This window comes from Ovis canadensis, chromosome X (assembly GCF_042477335.2).
Source record: "Ovis canadensis isolate MfBH-ARS-UI-01 breed Bighorn chromosome X, ARS-UI_OviCan_v2, whole genome shotgun sequence".
Taxonomy (NCBI): Eukaryota; Metazoa; Chordata; class Mammalia; order Artiodactyla; family Bovidae; genus Ovis; species Ovis canadensis.
The window spans coordinates 128,293,716-128,309,218 of NC_091727.1; the positions used below are offsets into that span (position 1 = coordinate 128,293,716).

At 41.4% G+C, this 15,503-nt stretch overlaps 2 protein-coding genes across 2 annotated transcripts in view; one reads left to right on the plus strand and one right to left on the minus strand.

Moving 5' to 3' along the window:
* Nucleotides 1–815: 815 nt before the first annotated feature.
* Nucleotides 816–1,358, minus strand: LOC138930856 (protein FAM209-like). Its single transcript, XM_070291247.1, has one exon. It carries the CDS (start codon nt 1,356–1,358, stop codon nt 816–818), a length of 543 nt encoding a protein of 180 aa, XP_070147348.1.
* A 1,566-nt stretch (nt 1,359–2,924) lies between these two features.
* Nucleotides 2,925–15,503, plus strand: part of LOC138930857 (large ribosomal subunit protein eL31-like) — a 130,258-nt gene continuing 117,679 nt past the window's right edge. Inside the window, exon 1 of the mRNA XM_070291248.1 lies at nt 2,925–2,945. Coding sequence (XP_070147349.1) covers nt 2,925–2,945 — 21 coding nt within the window. The remainder of the gene's footprint in view (nt 2,946–15,503) is intronic.

Here is a 15,503-nt window from a genome sequence, read left to right on the forward strand (position 1 = left end):
TCATCAGGCACTATCTCTATCAGATCTAGTCCCTTTGGACTGGCCAAATACAAAAATCTGACAAAACCAGTTACTGGCAAAGATGAGGAACAACAGGAACTCTCATTTGTTGTTAGTGGGAATGCAAAATGGTACAGTCACTTTGGAAGCAATGTCTTACATAGCTAAACCTTGTCATATGATATGATCTCGCAATTTTGCCCCTAGATAGTGCACCAAGTGATTTGAAAGTTAATGCCCACACAGAAACATGCACCTGAATTGTATAAAGCTTAATTCATACTCTCTGCCTCTCTCTCTCTCTCTCTCTCTCACACACACACACACACACACACACAAATTGGAGGCAACCAAAATGTCCTTTACTACCTGAATGTTTAAACCAGCTACAGAACATCAATATAACAGAATATTATTCAAGAATAAAAAGAAATGGGCTATCAAATCACAAAAAGAAATGGATGAAACTTAATGATCTTATTAAGTATAATAAGCTAGTCTGGGAAAGGTTATACACTGTGAAAGTTGCTCAGTCATGTCCGACTCTTTGTGACTCCGTGGACTGTAAGTCCATGGAATTCTCCAGGCCAGAATACTGGAGTGGGTAGCCTTTCCCTTCTCCAGGGGATCTTCCCAAGCCAGGGATCGAACGCAGGTCTCTCAGTCTGGAAAAGGTTATACACTGCATGATACCAATTATACCACATTCTGGAAAAGGTAAAACTGTAGCGCGAATAAAAAATAGCAGAGGTTCTTTTTTTTCCTTTTGCTTCAAAATAATTTTATTGGTTTGGATACAGTTTGTCAACACTCAACTACTCTTCTTCCTTCATGTGAAAATCCACTCCATCGGGGTCTCCGGTGTCCCATAACTCATATACTGTAATGTTACTCTGTGCGTCACCAAGAACCTCGATATTGGGACATTGGCGTCTATCACCGGTTGCCGCGATGAGTTTCAGATTCCCCATCCTGGACACAAGGTTCACAAGTTTCGTCTTGACCTGGGTTAAGGCACCGCACATACGGTCTTTGTAGGGGGAAGCCTTTATCTTCTTTCTTCCTGGAGGGCCAGATGAACAGCCCTGACGGCCAGGAGGAGTGCACACGTTACTTTCGTCATCGCCTCCGGGAAACTTCAGGATCACCAAAAACATGAGGAAGATTAACAGCCAGTGCGAATTGCTCCCAAACCAGCCTGGGGCATGCTCTGGTTGATTCTGCCGAATTCGGAAGTGCCTTCCGCTGGGCACCATCCATGGGGGTTCTTCAGCTTCATCTCTCAGGACATAAAACATATAGGCAAAGACAAATGAGATAAACGTAGACCAAAAAAATAACCATATTACCAACCGCATCGTGAGCTGAGACGAAGTGGCTCCTGGTGTGCTGGTCTGCGCTGGCACCTGGAGACTGAGGACCAAGCAGGGCTGGGCCCTTGGTGACGTCACAGAGGGCCCCGCCCCCACCAGAACCCATGTGGCCATGGGATGACTTCAGAGCAGAGGGTAAGGAGGCCTGCAGGGGTCAAACGGGAGTGGGGCTTAAAGGGACATGGGGACATTGCCAGTGGGCAGTTGAAACAAATTAAAAAAAAAAAAAGAACATTCTATCCATCCTTGATCAGGCCCTATTTGTAGCCCCATAGCACTGAGTGATTAAGTTCTTTCTAGTATCCTGCCTTGCCCAAATTTTTTCTCTTGAGTTTATGTATTTCTGAAAATGTTTTTCTTTTAATGTATTTCTGAAAAAAAAAAAAAAAAACATTTTAAATTACTTTCCATTTTGTATCTCCAGTGTGGTGCTGTCTCTTTGCTCAGCACCTGAAGAACAGTGTTGATTTATGTAGGTTGTCCATATTTTGCCTTTTTGATGACAGTGACTTCCTTTAGAGGTTTTGATATTCTAATTGATAGGGTAAATTGCAACTTGTTTTAAAAGTGTAAAATGAACACCAAACATAACCAAATAAACACTGGTGTTTAAAACAAAACCAGAATGGGGGGGGCAGTCCTAAGATGGTGGAGGAATAGGACGAGGAGACCACTTTCTCCCCCCACAAATTCATTGAAAGATCATTTGAACGCTGAGGAAATTCCACAAAACAACAAACAACTTTTGAACATTGGTGTAGAATACCAGCCACCCAGAAAGGCAGCCCATTATCTTCGAAAGGAGGTAGGACAAAATATAAAATCTAAAAAGAGAGACAAAAGAGTTAGGGATAGAGATCCATCCTGGGAAGGGAGTCCTGAAAGAGAAGAAGTTTCCAAATACCAGGAAACACTCTCATTGACGGGTCTGTGGGGAGTTTTGGAATCTCAGAGGGCAACATAACCGGGAGGAGAAAAATAAAAAAAATAAAACCCACAGATTATGCACCTTACCACAACTCCCAGCAGAGAAGTAGCCCAGATGCTCACATCCACCACCAGCAAGTAGGGGCTGAACAGGGAGGTGTGGGATGCATTGCTTAGGGTGAGGATTGGGCCTGAATTACCTGGGAACAATCTGAGAGAGCTAACATGAGATAGCAACCCAAACTGTGGGATAGCCAGAGAGAGAGAGAAAGAGAGAGAGAGAGAAAAGAGCGAGCGCGAGAGAGAAAAAAACCTTCTCTGCAAAAAGCTCTAACCTAAGGCACTGCCAGGCCTGCTCACAGAACAAAGGACTGAGTGAATACCAGAGGAGAGTTAGCTGGCTGAGAACCGGCCCTTCCCCTGCCAGAGGCAGAGAGGCAGGCGGGCGACAGCCAGAGCCAGAAAGGGGCAATCTCAGCCCAGAGACAGCATCCTCTTCCAAACTGTGAGCAGGCTCCCAGTTCCTAACCAAGTCTTCCTGGGATCCTGGATGGTTGACATCTGCCAGGAGGGTCACAGCCAGAGATCAGCTCCCCAGAGGAGACACATGGCACACTTGAGACGATGCTCCCGCTGCACACCCAGGTAAGTGAGCAACTGGGATGGGGGAAGTGATAAACCTCCTGGATAAGACCACCGCACATCTGGGGAGAGTGTACTCACCAAGTACCTGGTCGCCTGAGCTACATGGACCTGGGAAGGGCACAAAACGCAATCCCAACTGAGTCTGTGCTTCTTTTTGGAGTACCCAAGAACCTGAACCTGAGCAGCTTAGACCTGGGAAGTGCCCGCAACCCAGGGCCCACTTTAGACAGTTCCACTTCAGAGCAACCTGGAGCCTGAGCAATGTAGACCAGGAAAGCACACACACATTGAATGGGGGCAAACCCAGTGTGGCCCAGACACTGCGAGCACTCCCCACACATGCCTATGATATTTGTTTGCAGTGTTCCTCCCTCCCCACAGCATGACTGAACAAGTGAGTCTAAATAAGTGACCACCTTCGCCCTCTTGTGTCAGGGCAGGAATTAGGCACTGAAGAGCCTTGCAAACAGAAGAAGCCAAAATAAACAGATGAACTGCTTTGGAAGTGACAGGTGCAATGGATGAAAACCCTGTAGTTAGCACTGACTATATTGGAAGGGGCCTGTAGACCTTGAGAATTATAAGCTTGAACAAGGAACTATCTGAAACTGAACTGACCCCACACTGCCCACAACAGCTCCAGAGAAGTTCCTTGATATATTTTACTATTATCATTAAAATTTTTTTAAAAAATTTAAGTCCATTATTACTCCTTTAATTTTCATTTTTATAACCTACTATTTCTTTGCAAAAAAGATGCTATTTTTAAAGCAAATTTCATATATATTTTTAATAATGTTTGTGATTTTGTTTTGTTTTGTTAATATTGTATTGTTGAGAGTCTAATGTCTAGTCTAGTTTTTTAATCTTTGCTTTTTGGTATTTGTTATCATCTTTGTACCTTTAAGAATCCAGAAGATGGCAGAGGAATAAGACATGGAGACCACTTTCTCCTCCACAAATTCATCAAAAGAACACTTGAACGCTGAGCAAATTCCACAAAGCAACTTCTGAATGCTGGCAGAGGACATCGGGCACCCAGAAAGGCAATCCATAGTCTTTGAAAGGAGGTAGGACCAAATATAAAAGATAAAAAGAGAGACAAAAGAGGTAGGGATGGAGATCTGTCCCGGGAAGGGAGTCTTAAACGAGGAGAAGTTTCCAAACACCAGGAACCACTCTCACCGGTAGGTCTGTGGGGAGTTTTGGAATATCACAAGGCAACATAACCTCGAGGAAAAGTAAATAAATAAATAAAAACCACAGATTACATGCCTAATGGCAACTCCCAGCACTGGCAGCCACCACCAAGAAGTGGGGGCTGAACAGGGAGGCGCGGCCGGCAATGCTTAGGGTAAGGCCTAGGACCAAGTGCCCTGAGGGCAATCTGACTGAACTAAGGTGAGATAGCAACCCAAACTGTGGGATAGCCAGAGAGAGAGAAAACTATCCCACAGAAAGCCCTAACCTAAGGCACTGCCAGGCCCGCTCACAGAAAAAAGGACTGAGCAAATACCAGAGGAGAGCTAGGCAGCTGCACACTGGCACATCCTCCGCTGGGGGCACGGGGCAGGTGGGTGCCAGCCAGAGCTGGAAAGGGGCAAACAGCCCCAGAGATGGCATCCTCTACCAAACTGCGCTCACCAAGCACCGGGTCGCCTGAACTGCTCGGACCTGGGAAGGGCACAATACGAAGGCCCAACCGAGTATGCACCTTTGCAGAGTACCCAAGAATCTGAACATGAGCGGCTTACACCTGGGAAGTGCATGCAACCCAGGGCCCACCTCAGACAGTTCCCCGGCAGAGCAACCTAGAGCCTGAGAAGTGTAGACTGGGAAAGCACACACACCACGAGTTGGGGGAAGCCCAGTGTGGCTGAGACACTGGAGCACTCCCCACACATGCCAGTGATATTTGTTTGCAGTGTTCCTCCCTCCCCACAGCACGACTGAACAAGTGAGCCTAAATAAGTGACCACCTTCGCCCCCTTGTGTCAGGGCAGAAATTAGACACTGAAGAGACCAGTAAACACAGGAAACTAAAATAAACAGATGAACTGCTTCGGAAGTGACAGTTGCAACAGATTAAAATCCTGTACTTAGCACCGACTACATTGGAAGGGGCCTATAGATATTGAGAAGTATAAGCCGGATCAAGGAACTATCTGAAACTAAACTGACCCCGCACTGTCTGCAACAGCTCCAGAGAAATTCCTAGATATATTTTTACTATTATCGTTTTTTTAATTAATTTTTTTAAAATTTTAAGTCTTCTATTACTCCTTTAACTTTCATTTTTATAACCTACTATTACCTTGCAAAATAAGACCCTATTTTAAAGCAAACTTCATATATATATATATATTTGATAATTTTTGTGACTTTGTTTTGTTTTTTTAATATTGTATTTTTGAGCATCTAGCATCTACTCTAGATTTTTAATCTTTGATTTTTGGTATTTGTTATCAATTTCATACCTTTAAGAACCCAATCCTCAGTACCCATTTTTACTTGGGAGTGTGATTACTGGCTTGATTGCTCACTCCCCCTTTTGACTTTCCTTTTTCTCCACCAGGTCACCTCTATCTCCTCCCTCCCCCTTCTTTTCTCTACCTAACTCTGTGAAACTCTTTGGGTATTCCAGGCTGTGGAAAACACTTAGGGAACTGATTACTGCCTGGATCTGTCTCTCTACTTTTGATTCCCCTTCTCCTCCTAGTCACCTCTGTCTCCTTCTTCCCTCTTCTCTTCTCTGTGTAACTCTGTGAACATCTCTGTGAACATCTCTGAGGGGTCCAGACTGTGGAGCTCACATAGGGAATTGATTACTGGCTAGATTGCTCTCTCCCCTTTTGATTTCCCCTCTCCTCTTCCTGGTGACCTCTATCTCCCTCCTCCCTTCTTCTCATCTCCATGTAACTCTATGAGCCTCTCTGGGTGTCCTTCATTGTGGAGAAACTTTTCATCATTAGCCTGGATGTTTTACCATCAGGGTTGTATAGATGGAGAAGTCTTGAGGCTACTTAAGGATAAGACTGAAAACCAGAGGCAAGAGGCTTAAGTCCAAAACCTGAGAATACCAGAGAACTCCTGACTCCAGGGAACATTAATTGATAACAGCTCATCCAAAAGCCTCCATACCTACACTGAAACCAAGCACCACCCAAGAGCCAACAAGTTCCAGAGCAAGACATACCATGCAAATTCTCTAGCAATGCAGGAAAATAGCCCTGAGCTTCAATATACAGGATGCCCAAGTCACAACAAACACATAGACACCTCAAAACTCACTACTGGGCATTTCACTGGACTCCAGAGAGAAGAAATCCAGACCCACCTACCAGAACACCGTCACAAGGTTCTCTAACCAGGAAACCTTGACAAACCACCTGTCCAACCCCACCTACACCAAGGAACCTCCACAATAGAGGAACCACAAACTTCCAGAATATGGAAAGTCCACCCCAAACTCAGCAATCTAAACAAGATAAAAAGGTAGAGAAATACTCAGCAGGTAAAGGAAGAGGATAAATGCCCACCAAAGTAAACAACAGAGGAGGAGATGGGGAGTCTACCTGAAAAAGAATTGAGAATAATGATCGTAAAAATGATCCAAAATCTTGAAAACAAAGTGTAGTTACAGATAAATAGCCTGGAGACAAGGATTGAGAGGATGCAAGAAATGTATAACAAGGACATAGAAGAAATAAAAAAGAGTCAATCAATAATGAACAATGCAATAAATGAGATCAAAAACACTCTGGAGGAATCAAAAGAGGAATAATAGAGGCAGAAGATAGGATAAGTGAGGTAAAAGATAGAATGGTAGAAATAAATGAAGCAGAGAGGAAAAAAGAAGAAAGAATTAAAAGAAATGGGGACAACTTCAGAGACCTCTGGGACAATGTGAAATGCCCCAACATTTGAATCATAAGAGTCCCAGAAGAAGAAAACAAATAGAAAGACTGTGAGAAAATACTTGAGGAGATAATAGTTGAAAACTTCCCTAAAGTGGGGAAGGAAATAGTCACCCAAGTCCAAAGACCCCAGAGAGCTCCACACAGGATAAACCCAAGGCAAAACACCCCAAGACACATATTAATCAAATTAACAAAGATTAAACACAAGGAACAAATATTAAAAGCAGCAAGGGAAAAACAACAAATAACACACAAGGGGATTCCCATAAGGATAACAGCTGATCTTTCAATAGAAACTCTTCAGGCCAGAAGGGACTGGCAAGATATACTTAAAGTGATGAAAGAGAAAAACCTACAACCCAGATTACTGTACCCAGCAAGGATCTCATTCAAATATGAAGGAGAAATCAAAAGCTTTACAGACAAACAAAGGCTCAGAGAAGTCAGCACAATGAAACCTGCTCTTCAACAAACGCTAAAGGATCTTCTCTAGACAGGAAACACAGAAAAGCTGTATATACTCGAACCCCAAACAACAAAGTAAATGGCAATAGGATCATACTTATCAATAATCACCTTAAACATAAATGGGTCGAATGCCCCAAACTAAAGACAAAGAATGGCTGAACGATATGAACACAAGACCCTGTATATGTTGTCTACAAGAGACCCACCTCAAAACAAGGGACACATATGGACTGAAAGTGAAGGGTTGGAAAAAGATATTTCATGCACATGGAGCCCAAAAGAAAGCAGGAGTAGCAATACTCATATCAGATAAAATAGACTTTGAAATGAAGGCTGTGAAAAGAGACAAAGAAGGACACTACATAATGATCAAGGGATCAAACCAGGAAGAACATATAACAATTATAAATATATATGCACCCAGCATAGGAGCACCGCAATATGTAAGGCAAATGATAACAAGTATGAAAGGGGAAATTAACAGTAACACAATAATAGTGGGTGACTTTAAGACCCCACTCACACCTATGGATACGTCAACCAAACAGAAAATTAACAAGGAAACACAAACTTTAAATGATATAATGGACCAGTTAGACCTAGTTGATATCTACAGGGCATTTCACCCCAAAACAATGAAGTTCACCTTTTTCTCAAGTGCACATGGAACCTTCTCCAGGATAGATCAAATCCTGGGCCATAAATCTAGCCTTGGTAAATTCAAAAGAATTGAAATCATTCCAAACATCTTTTCTGATCAGAATGCAGTAAGATTAGATATCAACTATAGGGCAAAAAACAAAAAACAAAAAACAAAAAACTACTAAAAATACAAACATATGGAGGCTAAACAATATACTTCTGAATAACCAACAAATCACAGAGGAAGTCAAGAAAGAAACCAAAATATGCATAGAAACGAATGGAAATGAAAACACAGCAACCCCAAACCTATGGGACTCAGTAAAAGCAGTGCCAAGGGGAAGGTTCATAGCAATACAAGCTTACCTCAAGAAACAAGAGAAAAATCAAATAAATAATCTAACTGTACACGTAAAGCATCTAGAAAAGGAAGAAATGAAGAATCCCAGGGTTAGCAGAAGGAAAGAAATCACAAAAATTAGGGCAGAAATAAATGCAAAAGAAACAAAGGAGACCATAGCCAAAATCAACAAAGCTAAAAGCTGGTTCTTTGAGAAGATAAATAAAATGGAGAAACCATTAGCAAGACTCATCAAGAAACAATGGGAGAAGAATCAAATCAACAAAATTAGAAATGAAAATGGAGAAATCACAACAGACAACACAGAAATACAAAGGATCATAAGAGACTATATCAGCAACTATATGTGAATAAAACGGAAAACTTGGAAGAAATGGACAAATTCTTAGAAAAGTATAAATTTCCAAAACTGAACCAGGAAGAAATAGAAAATCTTAACAGACCCATGGCAAGCATGGAAATTGAAACTGTAATCAGAAATCTTCCAGCAAACAAAAGCCCAGGGCCAGACGGCTTCAAAACTGAATTCTACCAACAATTTAGAGAAGACCTAACAGCTATCCTACTCAAATTCTTCCAGAAAATTGCAGAGGAAGGTCAACTTCCAAACTCATTCTATGAGGCCACCATCACCCTAATACCAAAACCATTCAAAGATGCCACAAAAAAAGAAAACTACAGGCCAATATCACTGAAGAACATAGATGCAAAAATCCTTAACAAAATTCTAGCAAACAGAATCCAACAACATATTAAAAAGACCAAGTGGGCTTTATCCCAGGGATGTAAGGATTCTTTACTATCCACAACTTAATCAATGTGATTCACACATTAACAAATTGAAAGATAAAAACCATATGATTATCTCAACAGATGCAGAGAAAGTCTTTGACAAAATTCAACATCCATTTATGATAAAAGCCGTCCAGAAAGCAGGCACAGAAGGAACAGATCTCAACATAATAAAAGCCAGCTATGATAAACCCACAGCAAACATTATCCTCAATGGTGAAAAATAGAAAGCATTTCCCCTAAAGTCAGGAACAAGACAATGGTGCCCACTCTCACCACTACCATTCAGCATAGTTTTGGAAGTTTTAGCCACAGTGATCAGAGAAGAAAAAGAAATTAAAGGAATCCAGATTGGAATAGAAGAAGTAAAACTCTCACTGTTTGTAGATGACATGATTCTCTACATAGAAAACCCTAAAGACACCACCAGAAAATTACTAGAGCTAATCAATGAATAGAGTAACATTGCAGGATATAAAATTAACACACAAAAATCCCTTGCATTCCTATACACTAACAATGAGGAAACAGAAGGAGAAATTAAGGAAACAATTCCATTCACCATTGCAACGAAAAGAATAAAATATTTAGGAATAAATCTATCTAAAGAATCAAAAGACTTATATATAAAACTATATATTATAGTTTATATTATTTATAAAACTATAAAACACTGATGAAAGAAATCAAAGATGAAACAAATAGATGGAGAAACATACCATGTTCATGGATCAGAAGAATCAATACAGTGAAAATGAAGATAATTTCCAAAGCAATCTATAGATTCACTGCAATACCTCTCAAGTGACCAATGGTATATTTCAGACTACTAGAACAAATAATATCCCAATTTATATGGAAATACAAAAAACCTCGAATAACCAAAGCAATCTTGAGAAAGAAGAATGGAACTGGAGGAATCAACCTGCCTGACTTCAGGATACACTACAAAGCTACAGTCATCAAGACAGTATGGTTCTGGCACAAAGACAGAAATATAGATCAGTGGAACAAACTAAAAAGCCCAGAGATAAATTCACACAGCTACCTCTTTGACAGAGGGAAGAAAATACAATGGAAAAAAGACAATCTCTTTAACAAGTGATACTGAGAATGCTAGTCAACCACTTGTAAAAGAATGAAACTACAACACTTTCTAACACCATACACAAAAATAAACTCAAAATGGATTAAAGATCTAAATGTAAGACCAGAAACTATAAAACTCCTAGAGGAAAACATAGGCAAAACACTCTCCGACATAAATCACAGCAGGATCCTCTATGATCCACCTCCCAGACTAATGGAAATAAAAGGAAAAATAAACAAATGGTACCTAATTAAACTTAACAGCTTTTGCACAACAAAGGAAACTATAAGCAAGGTGAAAAGACAGCCTTCAGAATGGGAGGAAATAATAGCAAATGAAGCAACTGACAAAGAATTAATCTCAAAAGTATAGAAGCAGCTCCTGCAGCTCAATTCCAGAAAAATAAATGATCCAATCAAAAACCGGGCCAAAGAACTAAACAGAAATATGTCCAAAGAAGACATACAGATGGCTAACAAACACACGAAAAGATGCTCAACATCACTCATTGTCAGAGAAGTGCAAATCAAAACCAGAATGAGGTACCACTTCACACAAGTCAGAATGGCTGCTATCAAAATACCTACAAAAAATAAATGCTAGAGAGAGTGTGGAGAAAAGGGAACCCTCTTACACGGTTGGTGGGAACGCAAACTAGTACAGCCACTATGGAGAATCATGTGGAGAAATTCTTTAAAAAACTGGAACTAAGACTGCCATATTGCTCAGCAATCCCACTGTTGGGCATACACACCAAGGAAACCAGAAAGAGACACGTGTACCCCAATGCTCATTGTAGCACTGTTTATACTAGCCAGGACATGGAAACAACCTAGATGTCCATCGGCAGATGAATGGATAAGAAAGCTGTGGTACATATACACAATGGAATATTACTCAGACATTAAAAACAATGCATTTGAATCAGTTCTCATGAGGTGGATGAAACTGGAGTCTATTATACAGAGTGAAGTAAGTCAGAACGAGAAACACCAATACAGTATACTAGTGCATATATATGGAATTTAGAAAGATGGTAATGATGACCCTATATGCGAGACAGCAAAAGAGACACAAATGTATAGAACAGTCTTTTGGACTCTGTGGGAGAAGGCGAGGGTGAGATGATCTGAGAGACTAGCATTGAAACATGTATATTATCATATGTGAAACAGATTGCCAGTCCAGGTTCAATGCATGAGACAGGGTGCTCAGGGCTGGTGCACTGGGATGACCCAGAGGGATGGGATGGGGAGGGAGGTGGGAGGGGGTTCAGGATGGGGAACATATGTACAGCCATGGCTGATTTATGTCAACGTATGGCAAAAACCACTACAATATTGTAAAGTATTTAGCCTCCAGTTAAAATAAGTAGATTTTAAAAAGTAAAATAAATATATTAACTAAAAAAAAATAAAACAAACCAGAATGAATTTATAAGGACTGAAATGAAACAGTAACTTCTCTCCTCAAATAGAGGGGAATATCGGAAACTTTTAGAAACTGAATAAAATTATTCACTATTGAAACAGTTGAGGAAATTACATGAGAGGAGTGACTTTATTTTCCCTTAAGTGCTCACCAATGTTCTCTTTATTTTTATTATTATTATTATCTGAGTATGTACACACCATTACTGATTATCAAGCATCCATTTTAGAATGCAGAGAATTGTCTTATACACTATTAATTTTGAAGCAATGTTATATAAAGTGTACAAGGGCCTATGAAAAACAGAGGGAGCTACAAAAAATCCTGACACTTACTAGACACATCAGCAGAAGCATTCACCTCACACATAGATACATGAGAAATCATAAATAATCGCTCCCTTAATGCAATAAGTTCTGAAGTAATTTATAATGCATCCATCGATAAATGACATGTGATTATCAAAAATTCAATATTTGCCAAATTGCACAGGCATTTGGATACCCTCATTCATCAAAAAATTCTATATAAGTAAGACTTTCCCTCAATATTCTAGGCTTATATGTTTGAAGAATTAAAAAATTGTAACTATACCACCAAGTAAATATCATACCAGCATTTATCTGTGAAAAAAAAGATTGGTTTCAATACAATGGAAAATTCAACAGCTATGCCCACCTAAACTCAAAATTCTTGTCTTCTCTGGGTTGAATTCCTTTCCCTAATACATGAAGTGAAGAAGGAGTTTGGGGGTTTAGAGGAGGAAGACACCTTCAGGTTAGTCACCTGGCTATAAAAACTCCCCTGGCTCTAGATTTTCCCACAATCCTGATCTGGTCCCACTAAGTTTTGGAGACAATAGAAAAGGTTTCAGGTGCTGAGGTCCTCCATGCCTGGTGCCCCTGCTAACAACATGGCAAGAGATAGAACTATTTGAGCACCTACCACTCAGAGTTAGATGTTGTTAATATTTAGGTGTATTTACTTTACCCCTTAACTTTCATCCCATTTCCATTCCCCTCTCACTTTCCAAGGGATACTCCTACCCTGAATGTGATATGTAATTTCTAGCCACATTGTAGGTACACAGAAGGGTACATCTAAGCAACTACAGTAGGCCAGGCTTCCCAGATGGCACTAGTGGTAAACAAACCACCTGTCAATGCAGGAGACCTAAGAGATGTGAGTTTGATCCCTGGGATGACATGGCAACCCAGTCCAGTATTCTTGCCTGGAGAATCCCATGGACATAGGAGCCTGGAGAGCTATAGTCCACAAGGACGCAAAGAGTCGAACACATCTGAAGTGACTAAGCATGCTTGCACGCTACAAAAGTGCTTGGGATTAGAGATATAAAGATGAATAGTATCAGCAGATTCTTCTCTGATTGCACTGCTACCATGATCAGTGGCTAAGAAATTAGAAAATGTGACTTTTACATAGGAGAGCACCACTGTCACAGACATGCCCAGTTGTGGGAGTGAAAGACCCTGCACGACCCACCCTTTCCATGAGCACCTCTCCCCCACCAGCTGGTCAGGGATTACAACAGACAACAGTGAGCATCACTGGTCATCACCACAAACTTTGGCTCCTTTGGATATAAAATGTTGAGAGTACCTGAATACGGCTCCTTCATCTTGAATCTCAGAGCTTCAGATGTTCACAGTTAACTGGGTAAGATGTGTCTGCTTGTTGTAGAGACCCCTGTTATTGTGGAGGAGTGAGTATACTTGGGAGGAAGGGAAGTGGACCCTCAGGACGAAAGTAGTGGGAGAAGCAGGGGAGGTAGGCCAGCCGTCAATTCCTGGAGGAATTAGAGTGTGTTTGGATGGAGTCTGGGGAGGTGAATCTGATATGAAGTTACTAACATCCAGTTGCAGGGGTGAAGTCCTGAGTAGAGGAGATATAGTGGACTCAGGCCAGCAAGGCTAAAGCGGTGGGAGGGGCGAGCAGGCGGGTCTGGGTTTCCTTGGCCAACCGAAGAGGACTGGGGTGGAGCCTGTCACACACCATATAACTGAGGGGTTCAGCGCAGGAAGGCTAACCTCGTCTAGAGAACTAAGTGGTGTCAGTGCAGCCCTCTACCTTTCTCTGATCTTCAAGCCTTCTGGTGAGGATATGCGGCCCCTCCGGAGCCTGAGGACTATGGGGATAGGAGGGCATGGCGGCCGCGAGGCAGATGAATCGGGCCTGCAGGAATCGGAGGGGTAGAGATTAGGATGGGTGGTTTGTAGTGGCGCCTCCTGGGGAGTCCACCCCTTCATCTTTGCAGCGCGGACTTCTGAGTGGGATTTGGAACCTTCCCATGATAAATGCACACCCAGCAGTGATCACATGCACTCCCACTCGTGATCACGGTGACCACCCCCCGTGATCATGTGTATAGTCTCCCCTGGTCACATGTGCAGAGATTGGAATGGAAACTGACCTTTTCCAGTCCTGTGGCCATTGTTGAGTTTTTCAAATTTGCTGGCATCTTGAGTGTAGCACTTTATTTTTCTTTCTTTCTTTCTTTCTTTTTTTTTTTTTTTTTACCATTTATCATTTATCACTTTAGTAGCATTATCTTTTAGGTTCTGAAATAGTTCAGCAGGAATTCCATCACCTCCGCTAGCTTTGTTCATAGTAATGCTTCCCAAGACCCACTTGACTTCACACTCCAGGATGTCTGACTTGAGGTGAGTGACCACACCATCATGGTTATCCAGGTCATTAAGACTATTTTTGTATAGTTTGTCTATGTATTCTTGACACCTCTTTTTAACTTCTGATGCTCTTGTTAGGTCCTTACCATTTCTGTCCTTTATTGTACCCATATTTGCATGAAATGTTCGCTTGCTATCTCCAATTTTCTTGAAGTGTTTCCCATTCTATTGTTTTCCGATATTCCTTTGCATTGTTTACTTAAGAAGGCTTTCTTATCTCTCCTTCCTATTCTTTGGAACTCTGCATTCAGTTGAGTATATCTTTCTTTTCTCCTTTACCTTTCACTTCAATTCTTTTCTCAGCTATTTGCCTTCTTGCATTTCTTTTTCTAACTAGATTAGTGTTTCCTAAATCTTGCTGCATGTGAGACTCATAGAGAGATACAGCAATGAGAATTTAAAATACTGATTCTAGGGCCTCTCCCTACTCCTGACCTACTGAATTAGAGTATAATATGGTGGGCATCTATGGTTTTTAAAAACATCACCAGTAAGTCAGATACATATATACCAGAGCTCATGAATTGTGGGTTGCATGTCAGTTCAGTCGCTCAGTCGTGTCCGACTCTTTGCCACCAAATGGATTGCAGCACGCCAGGCCTCCCTGTCCTTCACCAACTCCCAGAGCTTGCTCACACTCATGTCCATTGTGTCAGTGATGCCATCAAACCATCTCATCCTCTGTTGTCCCCTTCTCCTCCTGCCTTTAATCTTTCCCAGCATCAGGGTATTTTCCAATGAGTCAGTTCTTCACATAGTGGCCAAAGGATTGGAGTTTCAGCTTCAGCATCAGTCCTTCCAAAGTAAATTCAGGATTGATTTCCTTTAGGATGGACTGGTTGGATCTCCTTGCAGTCCAAGGGACTCTCAAGAGCCTTCTCCAACTCCACAATTCAAAAGCTTTCTTTATAGTCCAACTCTCACATCCATTCATGACTACTGGAAAAACCATAGCTTTGACGAGACAGACCTTTGTCGGTAAAGTAATGTCTGCTTTTCAATAGATTGTCTAGGTTGGTCATAGTTTTTCTTCCAAGGAGCAAGTGTCTTTTTCTTTCATGGGTACAGTCACCATCTACAGTGATTTTGGAGCCCAAGAAAACAAAGCCTCTTAGTTTCCATTGTTTCCCCATCTATTTGCCATGA

Excerpts from the sequence above, each read along its gene's own strand:
- LOC138930856 (XM_070291247.1), bottom strand. The coding sequence starts at position 1,358 with ATGCGGTTGGTAATATGGTTATTTTTTTGGTCTACGTTTATCTCATTT.